Raw genomic sequence first — 21,782 nt, forward strand, 5'->3', positions numbered from 1 at the left:
TTGGGGAATATGACAACCCTACCCATTGCATAAGCTGATGAGGCTCCTTAGGTGAATCCTGCCCACATTATTGAAATGGAATGATCTGTGATCTACAGTAGCTACTAGACTGCAATGTGTTTCAAGGTGACAGTACACTTCTGAGTGTACATGCATAAAATGGCATTTTTCTTTACTTAATGAGATTTCATGGTTTCACTGGCAGATACTGTGGAATTTAGAAAGTGTACTCGATGCATGTGGGGGCCAGGATTTTGGTGACAATGAAAACAATGTGGTTATGATATCAAATAAAATGCATTTTCTAGGCTATAGGAAAAGGCAAATTTTGAAGCAAATGTTTCTAAAATCTTTGGGTGGGGAATGACACAAGACTCTCTTGCAGAGGTCAGCAACCTAAGGCCCATGGGCCGGAAGCAGCCCATGAGAATCGTTTAACCAGCCCACGAGCCGCTCCTGAACTGAGCCTCCCACTCAGCGAGTCCCCGCACACTGTGCTAAACCAGAGCAGCGTGGTGCGGGGACTTTCTTCCACGGCTCCAGAAATCGCTTCTGCGCATGCCCAGATACCAGAAATCACTTCTGCGCATGTCTGCCGTGCCGGAAATCGCTTCTGTGCATGCCCAGACTTCGAAAATCACTTCTGCGTAGGTGTGATTTTCAGCGTCTGGGCATTCGCAGAAGTGATTTCCGGTGCCGCGGACATGCGCAGATACAATTTCCAGCATCACACTGCATTTTTCCAGCCCATGAAGGATCTCTGCAGGAGTGATCCGGCCCATGCCCGGTAAGCCTTGCCGACCCCTGCTCTCTCGCTACCAAGACCATCTCTGACTTCAGCCAAGTGGGCCAACTGTCCCTCAGGCTACTGGTCTCAGGGTGCATTGTGTGAAAGACGCACAAAACCCCTCTGGAAAAACTTAACCAAGCTGAGTTAAATTGTTTCAGATTTTCTCTAAAATCCCTATAGAAGTTTCACCTAATCCGGATCCTTCAGTTTTGTATAAAACAGTCACTTTGGGAGAAATTCAATGGCACCAAATAGACCATTCATAGGCAGCCAGGCAAGGGGCTGTTTCAAACGAAATGACTAGCTGGTGCATTTTTATTCCACAGTGCTCAGCCCACACAAGGCTCTTGCAGCGAGTTACAGTAACATGATTCAGTCTGCACGAGGACCATCAGACTCTGTGTGCATTTATTTACTTGGTCTGCTGAAGCCTTATGTGAACGGCACCAGATTGCAGAGAGATGCCATCGCAGCAGAATAGCTCATTTGTCGATCAGAAACTGTAACCACAGTGAAATGCTGGGCTTCAGTTCAAGGAGTAGCACAGCTCTTTACTCTCTTGCCTTCTCCATCTTGCCAGCGGGCTGTTCTGAAAGTATGATTTGAGGTAAATTGTAATGGGAAGCCACCCCCCCCCTTGGAGATTCCCAGACTGAAAGCCTCTCCATATCTTATTATGTCTGTAATAAAGTCTAGGTCACTTTGATCCACACTGGACGTCCCAAAGTACTCTTAAAACCATACAACAACTCAGTCAAACCCAGATTTGCTTTTTGTATGTGGCAGTCATGAAGTTTAGCTTTCCTAGCAATGCACTCCATGCAGCTACAGATGGGCTGTGCAACTGTGTTGCCCTATGCAATATGCAACATGCAAACAAGCTCTTGACATCACATTCCCATATGTTTGTTTCAGTCTTGAACACAAGCACACAAAAAGAAAAGTACAGTGGTACCTTGGATTACAGATGCTTCAGGTTACAGACTCCGCTAACCCAGAAATAGTACCTCGGGTTAAGAACTTTGCTTCAGGATGAGAACAGAAATTGTGCAGCAGGAGGCCCCATTAGCTAAAGTGGTACCTCAGGTTAAGAACAGTTTCAGGTTAGGAACGGACCTCCGGAACGAATTAAGTTCTTAACCCGAGGTACCACTGTATCAGCTCACAACACATGGTATCCTATCAGGTGCCTAAGGACAGCCTGAACCATGGGTATGGCAAGCTATTCACTCAGAAAGAATCACTTGAGCAAGCAGTTAATTATGAGGCTGATTTACTTGACACTATAAAGCTCATCCATGATGAGAAGACAGAATAAAAGCAGGAGCAGGTCCCACAACCCACAACCCAAATCTAGTTCATAGGCAAATAAATTTGTTAATTAATTAAGGCATTTTAGGGTTCCTTGTAGGACCAAGCCCTCATAAAGTGACTTACACCATATAAACACAGAATATAAAGTTACTAGCATACAAGCATTGTTACTTGCCTGCTATATACACAAACCAATCATATCACAGATGGGGCAGAAGCTTGCAGATAGAAACCAGGCGGGATGGAGAAGAATTTCAGAAATGAGAGATGGGGTGGGTTGATAACAAATGCTATCAGAAGCAGAAGACCCCAGATCACAATGAGCTGAGTTCAGCCCTCATCTGAATTTCCCCTTGAATCTTCATGACTTAGCAGCAAAGCAGAGCTGAAATGTTCTCGGCAAAGAACTTCCAGGTAAAATTTGGAGGAGAGCAAAAAGGCCTGGAGGCAATCCTTTAGAGGGTTCCTCCGTATAACTTGTCTTGAGAGTTAGTTCTCAGAATCTGGCTCTGCTCGTGTGGCTATGCTCGTGTGGCTATGCAGTTCTCTGTGGAAGTGTGATAATGGGAAGCAATGCTCTGGTTTAACTGAATGTGGCAGGACTTCCAGGTCTCGTATCCTCCTCCTCAAAGTCACTGGGTTATAACACAGGAAGACAAGGTGGAGGTACATTACAAGGTGGAGGTACATTCTCATAACCAAACTACCATGCGAGTGCCAGTGAAACAGGCGCCATCATCTATCCATTTCTAGTATCGTTTTTTGCTTAATGCATTTAAACCAATTTTAAATTTATTTTAATTCCAAAATAAATTTATTACCACAGCTGTGAAAATAAAAACTAATTTGCCATGCTCCAATACATTTCCATGACCTTTTCAAATACCTTGATTCCCACCACTGCCCAATAATTTTTTTAAAACATGCAAACAAATACAAATGTGATGTTTCTCCACCCATAACCGGTAATTTGAACTGATGTGTTCCATTTTTATTTTGCCAAGTGGAAAATTTATTATCTCTACCCCCCCCCCGACTGACATTTTCCCTAGCTGTATTTTAGATAAAACAGAATACAGTGGTGCCCCGCAAGACGAACGCCTCGCAAGACGGAAAACCCGCTAGACGAAAGGGTTTTCCGTTTTGGAGGCGCTTCGCAAAACGAATTTCCCTATGGGCTTGCTTCGCAAGACGAAAATGTCTTGCGAGTTCCTGCGGGGGTTTCCCCCCCCTTTTTCTAAGCAGCTAAGCCACTTATCAGCTGATCCGCTAAGCTGATAAGCCGCTAAAAGCTGCTAAAAGCCGCTAAACCGCTAATAGCGCTAATCTGCTAAGCTGTCAATGGGCTTGCTTCACAAGACAAAAAAACCGCTATACGAAGAGACTCATGGAACGGATTAATTTCGTCTTGCGAGGCACCACTGTACCTGTTCACTTGAGGTCAGCCATTGAAACCTCTAAACATTTGTTGCATATAAATGTTGTTTGATAGATGAATGACGTGCAGAAGGCAGCAAAACACACTTTTTTAAAAAAAAAATCAAACTGCAACGTTGCCTTCTCCCTGTTCATTCTTCACTAAGCTTATACTGACAATGACTTTTTTAAAAAAAACACCATTTCTTTCTTGACCTGTAACAAGAACACAAACTGGATCGTGCTACACTGATGCCAACTGCACTCTCAGAGTCCATCCTCGCTTTGACTCCATGGGGACTTTATGTGAAGAACAGGACTGGGGCTGTGCAGAAACCTTTCGTGTTACTTTCATGTTACTGTTCTTCAGGCTGCATTTTTCATTTGAAATTGTGTTGATCAGAATTTGTTGTCCTGCATAATTGTTGTCAGCGGCCCCAAGGTTGCTTTTTTTGAAAAATAAAGGAATTGCATTGAAAAATAAACGGATAAAATAGAAGCAAATGAATGAATTCATTTCTTGATATTCATTTCCCTCGCAGCTTTGAACTGAATGCATCAAATAACTTTAGTCTCCCGAGAGAGTAGTCCAATCTCTCAATCTCTCAGAGACGAAACACTAATAATTATTCTCTACAGTAACCTTGCTGAGGCGCAAATGGTTGGTATTTGTAGTTATTTACAGCAGCACAGGCCACAGGAACCAAGAAACAAGGGCTTTGTTTCCCAGCAGAAAGGGGAAGGCACCAATCTGAGCACTTAGCTGCTCTGCTACTTCCCGACTGGGGGAGCACAGCCACCACGCCTGCAGTTCGGCACCATCATTAAGAACTATGTTCTTTCTTGCTGCCTACCTAACCCAAGGGATTCTGCCAAGCCTTTAAGCACAGTTACATGATCAGATTCCTATAGGAGTTGTATTGCATACTTATAATGGAATTATTTCACTTCAATACACGTACTACCGCAGTTCATGGCGGGGGGGAGGAAGAGATGTGAAGGGACAGGAAGAGTCTGATGGGGGTTGCTGAGAAGCCTTATTTTAGATAATTACCGAATGTGTCTGCCCTCAGAAGACTTGCTTTGTCAGGAGCCTAATCGCTGTTTCTAACTTGTATACCTTGCTAGTTCCCCCATGGCTGATGTTATGACAGCCCCTGCATGGCTGTACAGATCATGCCATATGGCTAAGTCACAAAAGAGGGGGGAGCCTACCCAAATGCAGGTGTTCATCCGATTCTATTTTTATTCATCTTCAGCAGCAGCAACAAACCTAAAAGAATACTGGAACAGTGTCTTGCAGCTGAATATAGCTGTGGAGATTGACAGTGGTCTTCTAGCAGACCTGGTGTCATGAAATTGCCCTGCAAGTTAAGAGGAGGTGACCAGGGCACACCCAGGTTGCCAACAGAGAAGATGTGGCTTAGGAGGCACCACACAGACCTGATGATCCAGCAGCACACATCTGGAGAAGAGTTAACCAGGGAGCACAACCACACACAAATCAAGGGTCCAGCTGGAGCTCCCTCAGCAGTCAGCCCCACCACCTGCCATGACCCTACATTTACTCAGTCCTTCTTGCCTGAGCACCTGCAAAGAAACCAACAGAGCACTGAATGAGTGCCATGTTCTAAGCTAGATGTCAGGAGTCCAGTCCCCAGCTTGAGTGAGCGTAGTTAATTAAAAAGGATGATTTATTGTCAAAAGAAACAGATAGCTCTGGACGGCGTTAACACAGCCTCCACCATCATCAGTCAATATGACCCTTCTGAAGACTGCTTCTGGCGTGACCAGAAGCAACTGAACTTCGCTTCATACTCCTTTTGTTTTGCTTCCTATCTTGCAGCCCTCCCATTCGCCGAGACCTCGGACTGAGTGGGTTAGCTCCCTCCTCTTCCCCATTCTCTGAGAGGTTGTCTCTTAACTCTTTCCCCCCTGTTTGTGCTTCTGGCGAGCTTTGACTGCGTTCTAGCTTGCTCCCCGCCATTCTCTTACCATTCCCGACATTCCAAGGGGTGGGGGAATTGGCACTAGTCAATGCTCATCCTGCGTGGCAGTTAACCCTCCCTGTTCTTGGTTGCTTTCTTCAGTTGGCAACAACCTTTCCCTGGGAGCTGGCTCATTCATGACACTAGAGCATATACAATTTGAAGAGGTGAACCTTACTAAAGGGAGACAGGGGTCACTTCATACATCAGAGCCAGCTCACCGTGGCTCTGGAAGTTGTCAAAGCACACTGTCAGTCGAAGATCTGGCAAACGTTCTGGAACTTATATCCTGCAAATGTTTCCCTTGAGGTTTTCTTTCTGCACCACCATCCCATTTTTATCCAGCTAAAATTTCCAATGCCTGAAACTTTCTCCCTGTCCTGTCCAACTCTGGTCTGTCCCACAGGCCCCCCCAAAACACAACAGATGTAAGAGGTTCGACAGAAGCATCCCATCCCATGATGTATATAGTATTTCACTTTTCCCTCTGTTGCCTCTGGTGCAACAGGTTTTGGGAGGTTTTTTAAATCCAAAAGCACGTGAAATTTACCAGAATTAAAAGTAAGAGAAATGTACACATCACGGGTTGCGATCCTTTCCTCAAGAAAGAAAAAGAAGAATCCTTAACTTTCCTAAAAAGAAAGTTATTAGTTTGCGAAACAAAACAAAAAAAAGGGAAAGTTACCCTGCCCACTCACACATACAAAGAGACAGCAAGAAGAAAACAAATAAATTATTCCAATTTTCAAGTTTTTTCACCTAGCAATCTGGAGGTACTTCTTATTCACTCCAGGCAACCATGCACTGAGTCTATGCAAGCCTGCTGTCCACACTGACATCACTTGGGAAAAGGAGGCAGGAGTGGTTTAACATGATGCTACTGTACCAAAAACTAGGGGAGTCACAGGCAAGAAAACACTGCAGCTTCAGCTCACTTGTTAAAGTAATGCCTGAGGATGTACCAAACCCCCACAATTCATGCACATCATACAATTTAATATAGAAGCACTGAAGGGAATAAATGTAATACTGTGAAAAAAAAGTAGAAACAAGCTCACTTGTTCACTAAATTGAAACCCCACAGGTCTACTACCCTTAGTATCGCAAGATTGCCATGACAGTGCTTGGACTAAAACTGTCAACCAAAAGCTTTACTTTTCTGGTTTATTACCACAACAGTTATTAACAGTGGGCTTCAGTAAAGCAAACAATTTAATTAGGCAGTGCCTATATGATATCAAGTGACAGAACAATTTGGCCACAATAAGGAAATGTTGTCCATAGTTATGATTATTTTCCACCTAGTCATTTTGACACTTTGGCACTCTATTTGCAAAATTTAAGAATTCCCGAATAGTGACGAGCTTTCACTTTTGCAAGATTGAGTATGTATGCTGTATGTACTTGAGGGTTGATTTCAAAAAATTCCACTGGAAAAACGGTTATGTCCCTGTGGAGGTGGCAGTATTGAGTCAGTGGCTCATGTGCTTCTGGCTTGCAATCTTTATAAAGATTTGAGGAGTGAGGCTATTACCCCTCTACTATTGTCCATGTTGGCTGACTCAACCATTGCTACTGTGTCCTTTCTTTTAGCAGATCAAGATGATCAGGGGACAGCAAAAAATGCAGGGTTTTTAGTGGGGGCAATTAGAATAAGATCTATTGTTGGATTATTGGTGTAAACCTCCAAAATGTACTTTGTATAGTTGAGTTTTTACCTCTATCTTTTATTTTATTGTTATGGCTAGTGGCTGATGCAAATAAAGATTCTTCTGATTCTGATTCTCACTTGCAGTGGGCATATACTAAACAAGGTGAACTGGGCAAGACCTACGCTATATAGGAAATGGAGAGAAAAGAAGTGAAACCACCGTAATAATGGCAAACCGAAGACATCATAATGTAGATTAAGTGGAAGATCTCATTTATCTTCAGAGTCGTTTCTTGCAGGTTTTACTCACATTGTACAGCACTGTAGTCCACCCTTCCATGGTAATGCACTGGAAGACAGTCAACACAGCAAAGAGGATGTTGTCAAACTGAGTGATCCCGTCGTTGGGACCAATCCACTCTCTGCACTCATAACCTGCAGGGCATCCCTGCACCCCGCAGGGATGAGGCGGATCCAACTCTTGCAATTCACCTGAAATCACACACAGGTTAAACCAATAGGACACAGGTGAATCAATGGAAAGCAAAAGGAATGTCCCCAAGAGCAGGGAAGACCCACAGTATTGTATAACCTTTATTGCAACCAACCCAAATGAATGAATGAATTTTATTATTACGGTCACAGACCAGTTACGGCTCACTTACAATATCAGGAAAATCATAAAACACAAGAGGAATACATTGAATTGCAATTGGGTATAACAGAGACAATACAGTTACAGATCGGTAGCCGTGTTGGTCTGCCATAGTCAAAACAAAATAAAAAAATTCCTTCCAGTAGCACCTTAAAGACCAACTAAGTTAGTTCTTGGTATGAGCTTTCGTGTGCATGCACACTTCTTCAGATACACTGGAGAACACTGGAGCAGTGTATCTGAAGAAGTGTGCATGCACACGAAAGCTCATACCAAGAACTAACTTAGTTGGTCTTTAAGGTGCTACTGGAATAGACAATACAGATACAGCGGCAGTTAAAAATATATATTAAATCTTGATCACTAAAATATAACCTGAAATTGTCATTTAAAAGCTTAATCATTTTGGTAGCACAGCTTGTTCCCTAAGTTTTATGGCAGTTGCACAGAATTTGGCCACCCTTAGCGTGATCTCTAGATCCTTGTCCTCTACTAGGAGTTTTCGACATTGAAGTTCGGACCCATTTGGAGATTTTTGTATAACAGAAGTGATAAATACAGAGCGTATATCCCCATAGAAATGGCAGTGTAACAAGACATGAGAGACAGTTTCTACCTCCATCAAGCCGCAGGGACAGACTCGTTCCACGTATGATTTGCCCTCGAATCTGCCCTGCAATAAGGCAGATGGCAGCACGTTGAATCTAGCGAGGGTAAATGACCGTCTGTATTTGGGTATTTGTAATTTTGACAAATAATTTGCTGGGGTAAATCCTCTCCCATTATCTTTTATTAGTGGGTGTTTATTCATCTCGTTCACATGGCATTGCAGTTCCACATCCAACCCAAAAATTACAGTGCTGCGGGCAAACTTCTGAGTTCTCCAGAACTCTTCATCTGTCAAGATACGGAATGAAACAACAAAAAGGAGGGGGCCATCACACACACACACACACACACACACACACACACCACCCCACACCTCTTGTTTCACTGGACAACTGATGAAAAGTTATAGGGAATTCAAAAAAAACCTGCTCACTGCTCTGTGACATTTGGTTTGCCCCATAAAAATGTTGTGGCGTTGCAGCTTTCCTGCAGCAAGAATTTCCATGGGAGCAAAGTTCTCTGTGTGGTTAGCACACATGGATACACACTGCATCCGCTCTCTGCAGGAGGCTGGGCCTCCCCAGCACCAGAATTTGGCTCTCATTGTGCATTATCCCCAACTGCAATGCACCCAGGAGGACTCTTGGGGTGGGTGGGTTAAAACTGCCCAATTGCTCCTAGAGACTTCCAGTTCCCTGCAGGAAAGACTAAGTATTGATCCTCCTCACACGGTCTCACGATTGCATTCCTGTTACTTTCCCCAAAGAACTCAGTGGGTACAACTGAGAGCTGGGCCAACAATTATCCAACTAGCTTCACTCAACATCTCCTTGGGTTCAGGTTCTTTGCCACATTTGAGCGGGGCACTAGAGTGTTGCAAATTCTATATTACACACAAACACCTTGCTCAAAATGTGGGGGATTCTGCAAAGTAAGTGATTTATGCTTCTGAATCTATGCATTTAAAATATCCATTCTCATAATCCCCTTGCCTTAGAAACCCAAAACCTTACAACCACAGCTGCCATCTGGCAGTGATTTGGTTTTCAACAGTATTCTGGTTTCCACTGGGTGGTGCTGGGTGGGGAGATGTTTCAACAACTCAGGATCTTTCCATTTCTCCCCTACCCTTTCATCACAAAATGATTCAGTTAGTGTTTATGTCCTGAAGTTATCCGGGCTGCCTTGCAATCACCCATGCACCTCGCTGCAGAACACCCACAACTCCCAAAGCAAAATCCTCTCCTGTGTAGTCATTTTTGGTGTTGGGAAATCTGGCATAAAACTCCAAACTGTGTGTGCATGCATATGTTTTAGGGTGAGGTCAACAAAGAGTAAGGATATTTCTCCGTGAGGATTTCAATTTGATGAAATTTTATTTGGTTTTGCTCCAATTATCTTCCACTTAGACTACTGCAATGCGCTCTGCGTGGGGCTACCTTTGACGGTGACCCAGAAATTTCAACTAACACAGAATGCAGCAGTGAGACTGGAGTCTGGGAGTGGCCACTTAGACCACATAACACCGGTCTTGAAAGACCTACATTGGCTCCCAGTACATTTCCGAGCACAATTCAAAGTGTTGGTGCTGACCTTTAAAGCCCTAAATGGCCTCGGTCCAGTATACCTGAAGGAGCATCTCCACCCCCATCATTCAGCTGAGGTCCAGCTCTGAGGGCCTTCTGGCAGTTCCCTCACTGTGAAAAGTGAGGTTACAGGGAACCAGGCAGAGGACCTTTTCGGCAGTGGCGCCCACCCTGTGGAACACCCTCCCATCAGATGTCAAGGAAATAAACAACTATCTGACTTTTAGTAGACATTTGAAGGCAGCCCTGTTTAGGGAAGTTTTAAATGTTTAATCTTTTATCGTATATTTAATATTCTGTTGGGAGCCATCCAGAGTGGCTAGGGAAACCGAGCCAGATGGGCGGGGTATAAATAATAAGTTATTATATTTATTATTATTGCTGCCAATGTTTCTATTGTTATCTTCCTTGAGCCTTTTAGGGTGAGAGGTCTGGGGAAGGGGCACCAGTTCCTGGGAGCCAAGCCCTTTTGCCCCCCCAGCAACATTTTTGGGGTGGGGGTCCCATCCCCCCCCCAATGTACAAAAAGCACAGAGGCGAGCATGGTGCGACTCCAGTGGCCATCTTTTTCACCTCCTCCTTCTGTTGTGGTAGGAAAGGAAAATCGAAGCAGCCTCCCACCAGCAGCGGCACCAAGATGCAACGGAGGAGGAGCCACATCCCATGGGGTAAATCAGTGCCATGGTGGCCACCTTGGAAGCCCCTGATGGCTTCCTGTGTTTGCCATGGCAGCACTTGAGAAGTCAAATGCTAGAACTAAGCTGGAAAAGGAGAGGGGATATGGGACGTTCCTCACCTGAATTGTTTACGTAGCAAGCCCGGTGAAGCTTTCCGCTGTAGAACTCCAGGCCAATGATTGCGAACATCAGGATGGCGAAAAAGAGGAGGAGACCGATCTGCAGGAGAGGCACCATTGCCTTCATGATGGATTTGAGGACAATCTGTAAACCTTGGTGAAGAGAAAGGGGGAGAATGCAATTAAAAACAGAAGTACCATTGCCAGATGCGGTCGGGACAATTTTCCTCTCCTACAAGTAGGAGATTTGGAGGGAGGGAGGGAGGGAGGGAGGGAAGGAGAAGGAGAAGGAGAAGGAGAAGAAGAGGGAAGAAGAGCCATTACAATATGAAGAAGTCAATATAAGGCTTATCTACATTTTCCCTTTGCCCTGCACTTTCCAGGCTTTAAAACTCCATGTCTTTTGCTCAGAGCTTTCCCCACATTCAGGTTTTCTGCGTATTGCCATTTGCTTCAATTCAGCTTTAAAGAGTGTTTTTTTGCTGGAAAAGCTCCGGAGCAAAAATAAAGTATGCTCAGGGACAGAGCTTTAAAGTGCAGATGGAGAGAGCTTTAAAGTGCAGATGGACAGAGCTTTAAAGTGCAGACCATACCCAGAAAGAGCAGTGGAAAAGGTAAGTGTGGATAAGCCCAAAGACTGAAGTGGTTATAAAAAATCTTATCTGGAAAGCTGGCTACCACAGTGCTAAAGCCCGAGGGAAGCAAAGTAAAGTAGGTGCTGGTCTGGAAACACATCACAGAATTGGTAGAAATGGGACAATCATTAGCAGAAGGAAGGGCTGTCCACCAGAACCACCCTTAAGAGCATCTTATGGGATGCAGGAGGCAACGGATGTGCCATGCAACAAAGGCATTTGCACAAGAGAAAGATGCTTGTGCAAACAAGCCAGCCTTGGGGAGCAGATTGGGTGAGCGGTGAGGGACTGACACTCAGCTCAACTGATCCCCAATATTGTTATCCCTTCACTTGCTTCCGAGGGAGTTCAGATAGTCAGTTCTGTCCCAGGCAGGGGGACAGATAGTCATAACCAATGCCTAAGCAACCACTCACAGAATTTGTAATTTCAATAAAGTTGTTTTTTTTTAAATGCCAAAAACCTTAAACTAAAAAAATAAAGTTGTTTAATTTTTATGCCAAAAACCTTAAACTAAAATTATGTGTGATGTTTGAATTATTTTGAGGGGTGGCTTGGGGACCTCCACACGCAACCATTAAGCTCCTCCCACCAGGCTCCTCCGAGGGCCTCAGGTTCATGAGAACTGGCAACCCAGTTTTTAGCAATCACCCCATATGCAACATCCCAGAATGTGTGAACCCGGGACTTTCTTGCACAGCATCTCCTGCAGCAATTCCCCCTGGCTGTGTAAGGCACTTCTGCGAACAGCACAGCGGGAAATGAAGGATTCACGCTGTAAACACCAATGCTGCTCAGCGAGGAAGCAGGAGGGGGGAGGGATGGGGAGAAACCAGATGCTTACTAGGAATGCCTGAGACAAGCTTCAAGGGTCTGAGCACTCGCACTGCCCGCAGCGTCCTCAGGTCCACATGGGTGTTGAAATGGGTCCCTGCTGTGGCGAGGATGCTGGAGACAAACAAGAAGAAAAGTTACTAAACATAGATCTCGGGCAATGCACATATGCCTGCCTGCCTGCCTGCTTGCAGGAGGGGGCGTTCTGCACACCAGGCACCTGACAGCCAGAACTGGTGCACCTTACCCTCTGCTGTGAGTCAACAGCCATTTCTAAACTTAGCATCCTTAAGCTGAGCAGCAATTAAAAGATGCACACTGGTGCTGAGACTCACATTTTCCAGCTCAGCCTGATCCAGCCAGCCTTGCATCCGTACCAGCACTCACGGGCTCAACCGGTTCCTCTGCACGAGGGGGGACTTGAACTGGGAGATGAGGGTGGGGGGCATGGACGGTGTGACCCCCCCCCCCAGGCCTCAGAGCTTTCTCCAGGAAAGGAGAGAAACAGGGCTGTTCCGCAAAGCCTCTGGCATTACCTGTCTTCATCCCGAGCCAAGGCAGAGCTTAAGTACCAATTGTAACTGCATCTGATCATAATGATGATTTTTTTAAAAAAAAAGATATTTTAGGCTGGCCTCTGTCTTCCCCTTCTCTCTGTTTACTCCCTCTGCTGTCTCCCCAACTGTTAAAATGTAGGGTCAAATGCACACCTCATTCTTTGCACTCTTAAAAAAAGCAAAAAACCTGAAAAGCAGCCGTGGGAAGTACAACTTTCAATTCTGTATTTTAACAAAAGGAGGAGGGGGCAACTGCTGGCTGGGAAACTATGAGCCCTAGAGTTTTGTTTTATGTAGTTGATTCATGAAGTCTCATCCTCCTTTTCAAGAAAACCAAACAAACCCAGAGCAATTCGCGAGCCACGTGTCATAGAATAGAACACAATTTAGCACCTTATTAGAACACTCCAAAAGCCTCAAAATATTTCAAAACACTGCCAAAACCAAGTTTTGACAAATATAAAATTATCAAAACCAGCCAGAGATATTGGTTTGGCACTCACAACTAATTAGCTGCTAAAGTTTGCTAAAGGCCTCTAAGATAGGGGATTCTAAGGTTAGCTTCAAACCTGAAAGTGATGGAGCTGTTCTGATGCCCAGAGAATTGCACCCTGCAATTGTGGGGCCACCACTGAAATGGCCCTTGTGTCTGTGTCCTTGCTACTTTCACTTCCTTTATCAGGCAGGCATCTTGACAGAGTTTCTGAGGCAGGTCAAAAGGTACAGGCAGCCGTGCGCAAATAGCCTCAAAAAAAAAAATCCCCATCTTATTTGTGGGCAGAGAAATTCCCAAATTTTCTCTAGGGAGAGAGAAATCGCCCCACAGTTTCTCAGGGGTGGGGATCATTAGCAGTGGCAAAAGTGCCATCTTTTTCATTTTTCCATTCTGTTCCTTTGCTTCCTTCCTGTTCTGGAAGGGACAGTAGCAGTAACTATGTTGTTATAGACAAACTCCCCATTCCATCCTCCCCATGGCTTTTGACCTAGCATCCTTCTGGACAGTGTTTTTTTTCTAAAAAAATATGTTTAGGGGTACTCTCATTTTCCTACTCATATTGAAATACTGCCCCTTGAGGAGGCCAAACTGAGATTCACAAAATGTTTAGGGGTATGCATACCCCTGCATGCCCCCAGGGGAAAAAACACTGCTTCTGGGGCATTGTGGGTGGAAAATGGCAGGTGCTGGGTGGTGGCAAGAAAAATAATAAAAGGTATCTGAGAAAAAATTGTTTAATAAATTGCAACTCAGTTCTAATACACACATATCATTTATATTGTTTAATTTCCTAAGGCTGGGGATTTGCTATTATGCCTATTCTGCTCTAACACAGAATGTATACCACTGACACATTGTCAGCCCTAACCCTATTTATGTAGTACACCTAATGACTGCATTAAGCGGGTGGCGCTGTGGGTTAAACCACAGAGCCTAGGACTTGCCAATCAGAAGGTCGGCAGTTCGAATCCACGCGACGGGGTGAGCTCCCGTTGCTCAGTCCCTGCTTCTGCCAACCTCGCAGTTCGAAAGCACCTCAAACTGCAAGTAGATAAATAGGTACCGCTCTGGCGGGAAGGTAAACAGCGTTTCCATACACCACTCTGGTCCGCCAGAGGCGGCTTAGTCATGCTGGCCACATGACCCGGAAGCTGTACACCGGCTCCCTTGGCCAGTAAAGCGAGATGAACGCCGCAACCCCAGAGTCGGCCACGACAGGACCTAATGGTCAGGGGTCCCTTTACCTTTACCTTTAATGACTCTCTTAGCCTTTGTAGGCATTTTATTGCAATTGCCGCTTACCATCCTTGTCCCTTTCCAGCTGCCTCCAGTTTGTGGCCATTATGGCTGCCCTGCGCTGCCGCAGAGGCACATGGGTACCCACCAAACCCAATGTCAGGGACCGAGCAGAGGAGGAATGGTGGAAACTGCCTCCCCAGCCTGAACCCTTCCAGGGAGGAGGAAGAGGAAGTTTAGGTTTACAACAGGGGGTTGAGGGAGGTCACAGCTCAGAGGCAGATGAGGGGGAAAGCTGGGAAATCATGGGAGAGCCCGGACAACACCCAGCTGACAAGTTGTTATTAGAGAGCATTCCAGACCCTCCATCTCCCAGAACCTGGCGAGCCTTGAAAGTAGGAGAGCAAAGAGCACAAAGACAGAGGGCACATAGCAGCACCTGTGGGAGAGACGATGAGAATGGCGAATGAGGAAGTGGGAGAGACGGGGGGTGGAGATTCACTCGGGACAATGCCATTATTCAAGAGGCTGGGTTCTATAGCCTCTCTGTGTAAGTACAGTGGTACCTCAGGTTACCTACATTTCAGGTTACATACGCTTCAGGTTACAGATTCTGCTAACCCAGAAATATTACCTCGGGTTAAGAACTTTGCTTCAGGATGAGAAAGAAATCGTGCAACGGCAGTGCGGTGGCAGCGGGAGGCCCCATTAGCTAAATTGGTGCTTCAGGTTAAGAACAGTTTCAGGTTAAGAACGGACCTCCGGAATGAATTAAGTACGTAACCAGAGGTACCACTGTACTGAATAAAAAGAGGAGAGTAAGAAACATTCCCTTGTCTTTGTACGTTCCTGGCAACCAGCCGGAAGCCACTAATAGCATCCTGACACCCATCCATTCAAATGGGCCAATTCGCGATGTCCCAGGGGGTGTAGTTTTGGTGAGCAGCCCTGAGAGTCGCTGGCTTCACTCAGGTCCGCTCACCAGCTATTTATCCCTGGCCGAAGCTCAATCTGCAGTCCAGTCGGCCGGGAGCGTCGCCCACCCAGAACCCTCCCTCCCTAATAGTTGATTATTGCATTAACCATTTGCTTTTCATCCTACAGGGATCTGCTGTGGTTTTCTGAATATTGCCGTATTCAGCGCTGGGAAGGAAGTTCCCCTAAACTGCAGGTTTTGTCTTCCCCATACCACTAGTCACAACTTGGAAGTTTAGGCCTTGGGCGGAATCCTATGGTCTTTCATCCATTCCAGGTGTGGGTGAAGTTGCATAGGGCTTTACCTACATCCAGTGGCGTAGCGTGGGGGGTGCAGGGGGGGGCGGCCGCACCGGGCGCAACTTCTGGGGTTAGGGCAAATCCACGGGCTAGGGGGCGCAAATCCACGGGTTAGGGGGCGCAAATCACTTGCCTTGCCCCAGGTGCTGACAACCCACGCTACGCCACTGCCTACATCTGGAATCCATAAAGTTGTGGTCATTTTCAATCCCAGCCAGTTGTCGTGTCCATTCCTTTACCCCTCTTAGTTAATGTGCACCGGGGCAGGGGGACTCTGCAGCTGGCAGATGGTAGGAATGTGCAGAAGCCACCTGGAAAATTTTGCAACTCTTAACGAGCCTCTTTCTTTCTTTCTTTCTTTCTTTCTTTCTTTCTTTCTTTTACTTCCCTTTGATTGTTCCCTCCAAAGAGGAGCTCCAAATTTGATTCAGAAATTCACTTATAATACAGAGAAGGTGGAAATCTTTGTTGAATACTTGTTGATTGCTTTGTTGATCATGGATTTCTCCAGTGTCAACATTTATCTATTAGTTTTATATTTATTCTTCATTTTAGATCAAGGGAGAAATGCATACAAGAACAGATTGCTGATTAGACACATTTTCAGACGTTATTGATCGGGGAGAATTTGTAACATATGCAAAATTGCATGTAAAGCGAAGCAAAGAAAACTCATAAAATCTGCGAATGAGAATGTTCATCATGTTCACACACATTTTAACAAGGTAAAAAGGGACTTGATGAGGGTCCTTTTTGCACCTGTGTTTGGGCTGCAGGTGGGGGTTCGATTATGAACATACCTTTACATGCACAACAATCCCCACACAGTGTTATTGTCATTGTTTTTTATTATGTATTTTGTGTTTTTTATATTTTTTGTGAACTGCCCTGAGATCTATGGGTGAAGGATTTAATCAATCAATCAATCAATCAATCATCATTATTAATAGGGAATAAATCCCACTGAACCCAACAGGTCTTACTCTGAGTAGACAATGTGTAGGATTGAGCTGTAATATATTATAAAGGTTGGATTTCAAAACTGTACAGGTGTTTATGGGTTTGTCAGTACATTAATGACCGCTCCCCGCTTAAAATGGGGGGCGCCCTTTGCGTGGACGCGTGCAGCCCCTAGATCTGGAGCGGCCCCAACAGCATAGGCTTGGCTTTGCCTTCCCCCAGGTGGGATACCTGGAGGTCTCCGCCTACCTCAGTCAGTTGTCCAATCCCACCTGGGAGAAGTGTTGCCAAGGAGACCAGGCCAGGTAGGGGAGGGATTACCTGCCCACACAATAGAGGGAGGATCTTACCTGGGAATCCTCACTTGGCTCCAGAGCTTCTCCCACCCTACCCACCCTCGGTTAATGTCTTATTTTGCAAGTTAACTTTTCTTCACAGGTTTTGCAGGTTTTGCAGCTTACAGGCTGCTACGTTAAGGTCGCTGTTAAAGGGCCGGAAAGGACTTTCCCTGCATTGGCAGGTTTCGCCTTTCCCGTAGCAAAACGTCACAACTTTGGCGGTATCAGGCCTTGGGCGGAATCCTTTAGTCCATCTTCCTCTTTGCGGCGGCGATACCAGGGTTCCCCGTTAAAGGGGTTTCTGAAGGGAGGCTTTGACCGTACGCCGAAAGGTCATCATTGCTCTCCCCTGCGGCGGCGGCGGCGTAACGGGGTCGGCTATCTCTGCTTGAAGATATGTTCTCCAGAGCCGGCCCACCCCCCCCCACACACTGGATAACCCTGATGCTCCCTAGGTCCCCGGCTGGGGACTGGGGAGGGAGAACGCCCAATGCCTGAGCCAAGGTCTACCCACATTTGAAATTTAATAAAGTTGTGGCCAATTTAATCCCATAGCACGTTGTCTAGAGTCGTTATTCCACATGACGGGGGAACCGCTCGGGATCTGGGGACTCCGCCTGTCCACGCAGAAGGGAGCAGGATTAAGAAACAGAACTAATAAAGGAGGACTCCATTATTGAGAGTGCTTCTCTCTGGGAAGTTAAAGATAAGATTATTGAATAAATGGTATATAAAGAATAAAGAATAAATAATAAAAATAAAAATAAATAATAAATCAAAACAGGAATTTGTTTCGAAATGGGAGGTTTTCAAAGAATATCTGAAAAATAAATATAGTAGTTTAAATTCTGTTGCAGCATTCGAGGAACTTCAGTAATAATTGCAAGGTAGATATACGAAATTAGATATATTAAGAATAAGTTTAATTATGATAAAAGTGTGTATTGGCAATAAGCATTATGAAATCGAAATATGGAATAGACGGGAGGCTGGGTCTTTAGTGTTAAGACCAATATATGTTATATTGTTTGCTAAGAGGAAAAAAAGAATAAATGGTATATAACCAGTGTAAATTAGATATATATGTAAAAAAAGGTAATGGGGTTTGTTGGAAATGATGCGGAGAAAGTCTATTTTATTCCAAAAATTAATGCTGAATGGTGGTTGGAAAGATATGTAATGTTGTGTTTGCAAAAAGTCTTTTCATTCATTTGCTAATAGCAACAAATTTGTGCGTAGCCAATTATATGACGAGACACTGTAGTTATGTAAAAGCTATAAAGATGTTATGCAGACAGTTCAAGCATGTGGGAAGAAAAGTATGTCTGAGTAACACACTTGAGTAAGGCCTTCTAAATCGCAGGGAGATTTATTTCTGAGTAAATATGCATAGGACTGTGCTGTAGGGCTCTGGAAAATTGGACTCCCTTTTTGAGTCATACAATGCTGATGAACAAGAATCGCCTAAGAGAAACTAGTGTTCCATATAGTGTCCAGATCATGGGAAATAAGAGCACTGCTCTGTTCTGCCTTGGCCAGATCCAACTTGGAGTCCTGGAACCTATACAAAGAAGGGTGACCAAAGGTTTGGAAAGCAAACCTTATGAGGGACCTGGGTATGCTTAGCCTAGATAAGAGGAAACTGAGAGGAGATGTGAGAGCCATCTTCAACTATCTCAAGGAAGATGGTCACATGGAAGATGGACCACACTTGTTTTCTCCTGCTCTGGAGGGTAGGACCCGAACCAATGGCTTCAAGCTACAAGAAAGGAGATTCCAACTAAGCACCAGGAAGAATTTTCTGGCAGTAAGAGCTGTTTGACAGTGGAACGGACTCCCTTGGAAGGTGGTGGACCTTCCTCGGAGGTTTTTAAGCAGGGGTTTGAAGGCCATCTGTCATGGATGCTTTAGTTGAGATCCCTACATTGCAGGGAGCTGGACTATATGGTCCTCAGGGTCTCTTCCAACTCTACAATTCTATGATTCTACTGCCACAATGCTAATTTTGTTTTGGAAGCATGTTTTTTTCCTGAAAAATCTTCATTGTATAAGATAAGAAAATATTTTTTGATTGTTGGGAATGATACATATATATACGTGAGGAATCTCTCAAATGGCTTCTGATCTCCTCAGTGCACCATGCAAAGTGATGATGGCAAAACTCCTAAATCAGGGGTCTGCAACCTTTAAGACAAAAAGAGCCACTTGGACCCATTTCCAAAGGAAAAAAAAACCTGGGAGCCGCAAAACCATTGCGACATTTAAAACGAATATAACACTGCATATATTGTTGTCCGATCTGACAGTGGGCGGGAAGGTGACGTCAGGACGGTTGGTGACTAATGCACGCACCACCCCCATGCGACGTCACAGCCAGTACAGCGCCCGCCACAGTGGGGAGTGTCGGGGCGCACAATGTGCCTCCTCCCCTCGCTAGTATCCGCCCCGGAGCCACGGCAAAGGTGTAAAAGAGCCACAGGTTGCAGACCCCTGTCCTAAATGAACAGGTCCTTGCCAAATCATGCCTCTGGAATTGCTCCAGAACATCCCTATCTCATTCCTCTACACTGAACAACATACAGATCCTCTGCTTCAAAGGTCAGCGTATTTAGGGGAGAGCAGAAGCAATGTGCAGACGACAATTTCGCTGAAGGTCATTAAGGGACACCAAGTGGAACAAGAGTAAGAAACCCAATTCTGTGGACCAGGTATACTCAATTACAGTAGCCTTCCACCACCAAGCCACTACAGAGTTGCGCCAGTCCATTTGCCATCCTGTGTAATTACATCCTAGGCTCCCAAACCAGTCGAGACGTTGCTCTTCAAAATTGCTACTTTTCTTTATGGCATCAATTTAATCTTCCCGCAGGGCACAATCAATCCAACGCGGAGACAGCCCCGGGAAGGCAGAAGTCTCTCCCCAGGTAACAAGTGACAACTTCTCAAGACTAATATTCTTCAAATCAGAAGGTGCGTGCTCCTTTAAGACATCAACGTCGCAAGCCAGTAAACAAGCTGCAGTGATCCGCCAGGAGGAGTTTAGCAAAAGGGAAGTGGCCGAAGTCACAACAGCTATGATGAGGACCATACTCTGCCAGGTTGGCAAACAGGTCCCAGAGACTGAAGCTCATTCAGAGGAGGGGAGCAGTGAAGATAAGCCACAAAAAAGGCCAGTAATATCTGTAGAAAAAGGGTAGGGTGTAAACACCCCCCCCCCACACACACATACACACACAAAGTACAGGATGACATGGGAACAGGAGAATATATCATTTTTCATTTCACCTCTAAAGCCACCACTATGTAAAGGTAAAGGGACCCCTGACCATTAGGTCCAGTCGAGGATGGCTCTGGGGCTGCAGCACTCATCTCGCTTTATTGGCCAAGGGAGCCGGCGTACATGTGGCCAGCATGACTAAACCGCTTCTGTCAAACCAGAGCAGTGAACAGAAATGCCATTCACCTTCCCGCCAGAGTGGTACCTATTTTTCTACTTGCACTTTGATGTGCTTTCGAACTGCTAGGTTGGCAGGAGCAGGGACCGAGCAACGGGAGCTCACCCCATCACGGGGATTCGAACCACCGACCTTCTGATCGGCAAGACCTAGGCCCTGTGGTTTAACCCACAGCACCACCCACGCTCTATATGTATTGGTGTCCCATATGTATCCCATATGTATTCAATACACCACTATGTATTGAACCCTAAATGTGTCTGAGTGCCAGGACTCAAGCATCTTGAACTGTGCCTCCAAGCAGGGCCGGATTTAGGTTTGATGAGGCCCTAAGCTACTGAAGGTAATGGGGCCCTTTAGATGTCCAGCTGTCTTTTGTCAACAACAAAGTGTCGCTGGTTTTTGTGTTGAGAATATGCTACATGGTAATTTATGGACCTAATAGGTATCTAAATCCATTTGCACATAACAAAATATGTATTTTTTCAAAGTAATTGTTTAACTGAAATACAATTAAGAAGAAGTATATTAATAGTGAAATACAATGTTTTGGGAGTTTTTAAAAGTCTGGAACTGATTAATCAGTTTTGCATTACTTTCTATGGGAAAGTGTGCCTTGGTTTTGGAACGCTTTGGTTTTGGAGCAGACTTCCGGAACGGATGATGTTTGAGAACCAAGGTACCACTGTATATAGAAATGAGCAAACCAGTGATATTTTAGGGAGCAGGCAAGGCCCATTACTTACACCACAGGAGCCTACACAACACAAAACAAAACACTGTTGCTGAATGTAGGTTTTATTTTATTTGTTTTTTATCTTATATTTTGGAAATGTACATCCAGTGTGTTTTTTCCTTTAATTTTTCAGGGGACTCCCAAGAGAGTGGGGCCCTAAGCTATAGATTGTTTGGCTCCCTACAGAGGCAGCTCCTCTGGACAAGCTTAGAAGTCAGCATTATCTCAGTTTGCTTGCACAAAGCTAACACAGAGTTTAGACTGCTTTCTGTCTTTATTGAACATCTTGTTCTGATTTGCTTAGATATATGACAATGAGCCCCCTTCATGGATCATTGCCTTGCCGTGGCGAATGGGCTTGAATAACTAAGAGAAGCTATGAGCTATGCCGTGCAGGGCCACCCAAGATGAACAGGTCATAGTGGAGAGTTTGGACCAAACGTGATCCACCTGGA

At 45.1% G+C, this 21,782-nt stretch overlaps 1 protein-coding gene across 1 annotated transcript in view; it reads right to left on the reverse strand.

The window, feature by feature from the left end:
- The window catches only part of CACNA1E (calcium voltage-gated channel subunit alpha1 E), a 477,487-nt gene that overhangs the window by 216,745 nt on the left and 238,960 nt on the right, over positions 1 to 21,782 (reverse strand). Inside the window, exons 6-8 of the mRNA XM_081866509.1 lie at positions 12,285 to 12,388; positions 10,806 to 10,958; positions 7,470 to 7,651 (exon numbers count right to left, since the gene is read on the reverse strand). Coding sequence (XP_081722635.1) covers positions 7,470 to 7,651; positions 10,806 to 10,958; positions 12,285 to 12,388 — 439 coding nt within the window. The remainder of the gene's footprint in view (positions 1 to 7,469; positions 7,652 to 10,805; positions 10,959 to 12,284; positions 12,389 to 21,782) is intronic.

The sequence above is a fragment of the Podarcis erhardii genome (assembly GCF_964252035.2).
Source record: "Podarcis erhardii genome assembly, chromosome: 6".
NCBI lineage: Eukaryota > Metazoa > Chordata > Lepidosauria > Squamata > Lacertidae > Podarcis > Podarcis erhardii.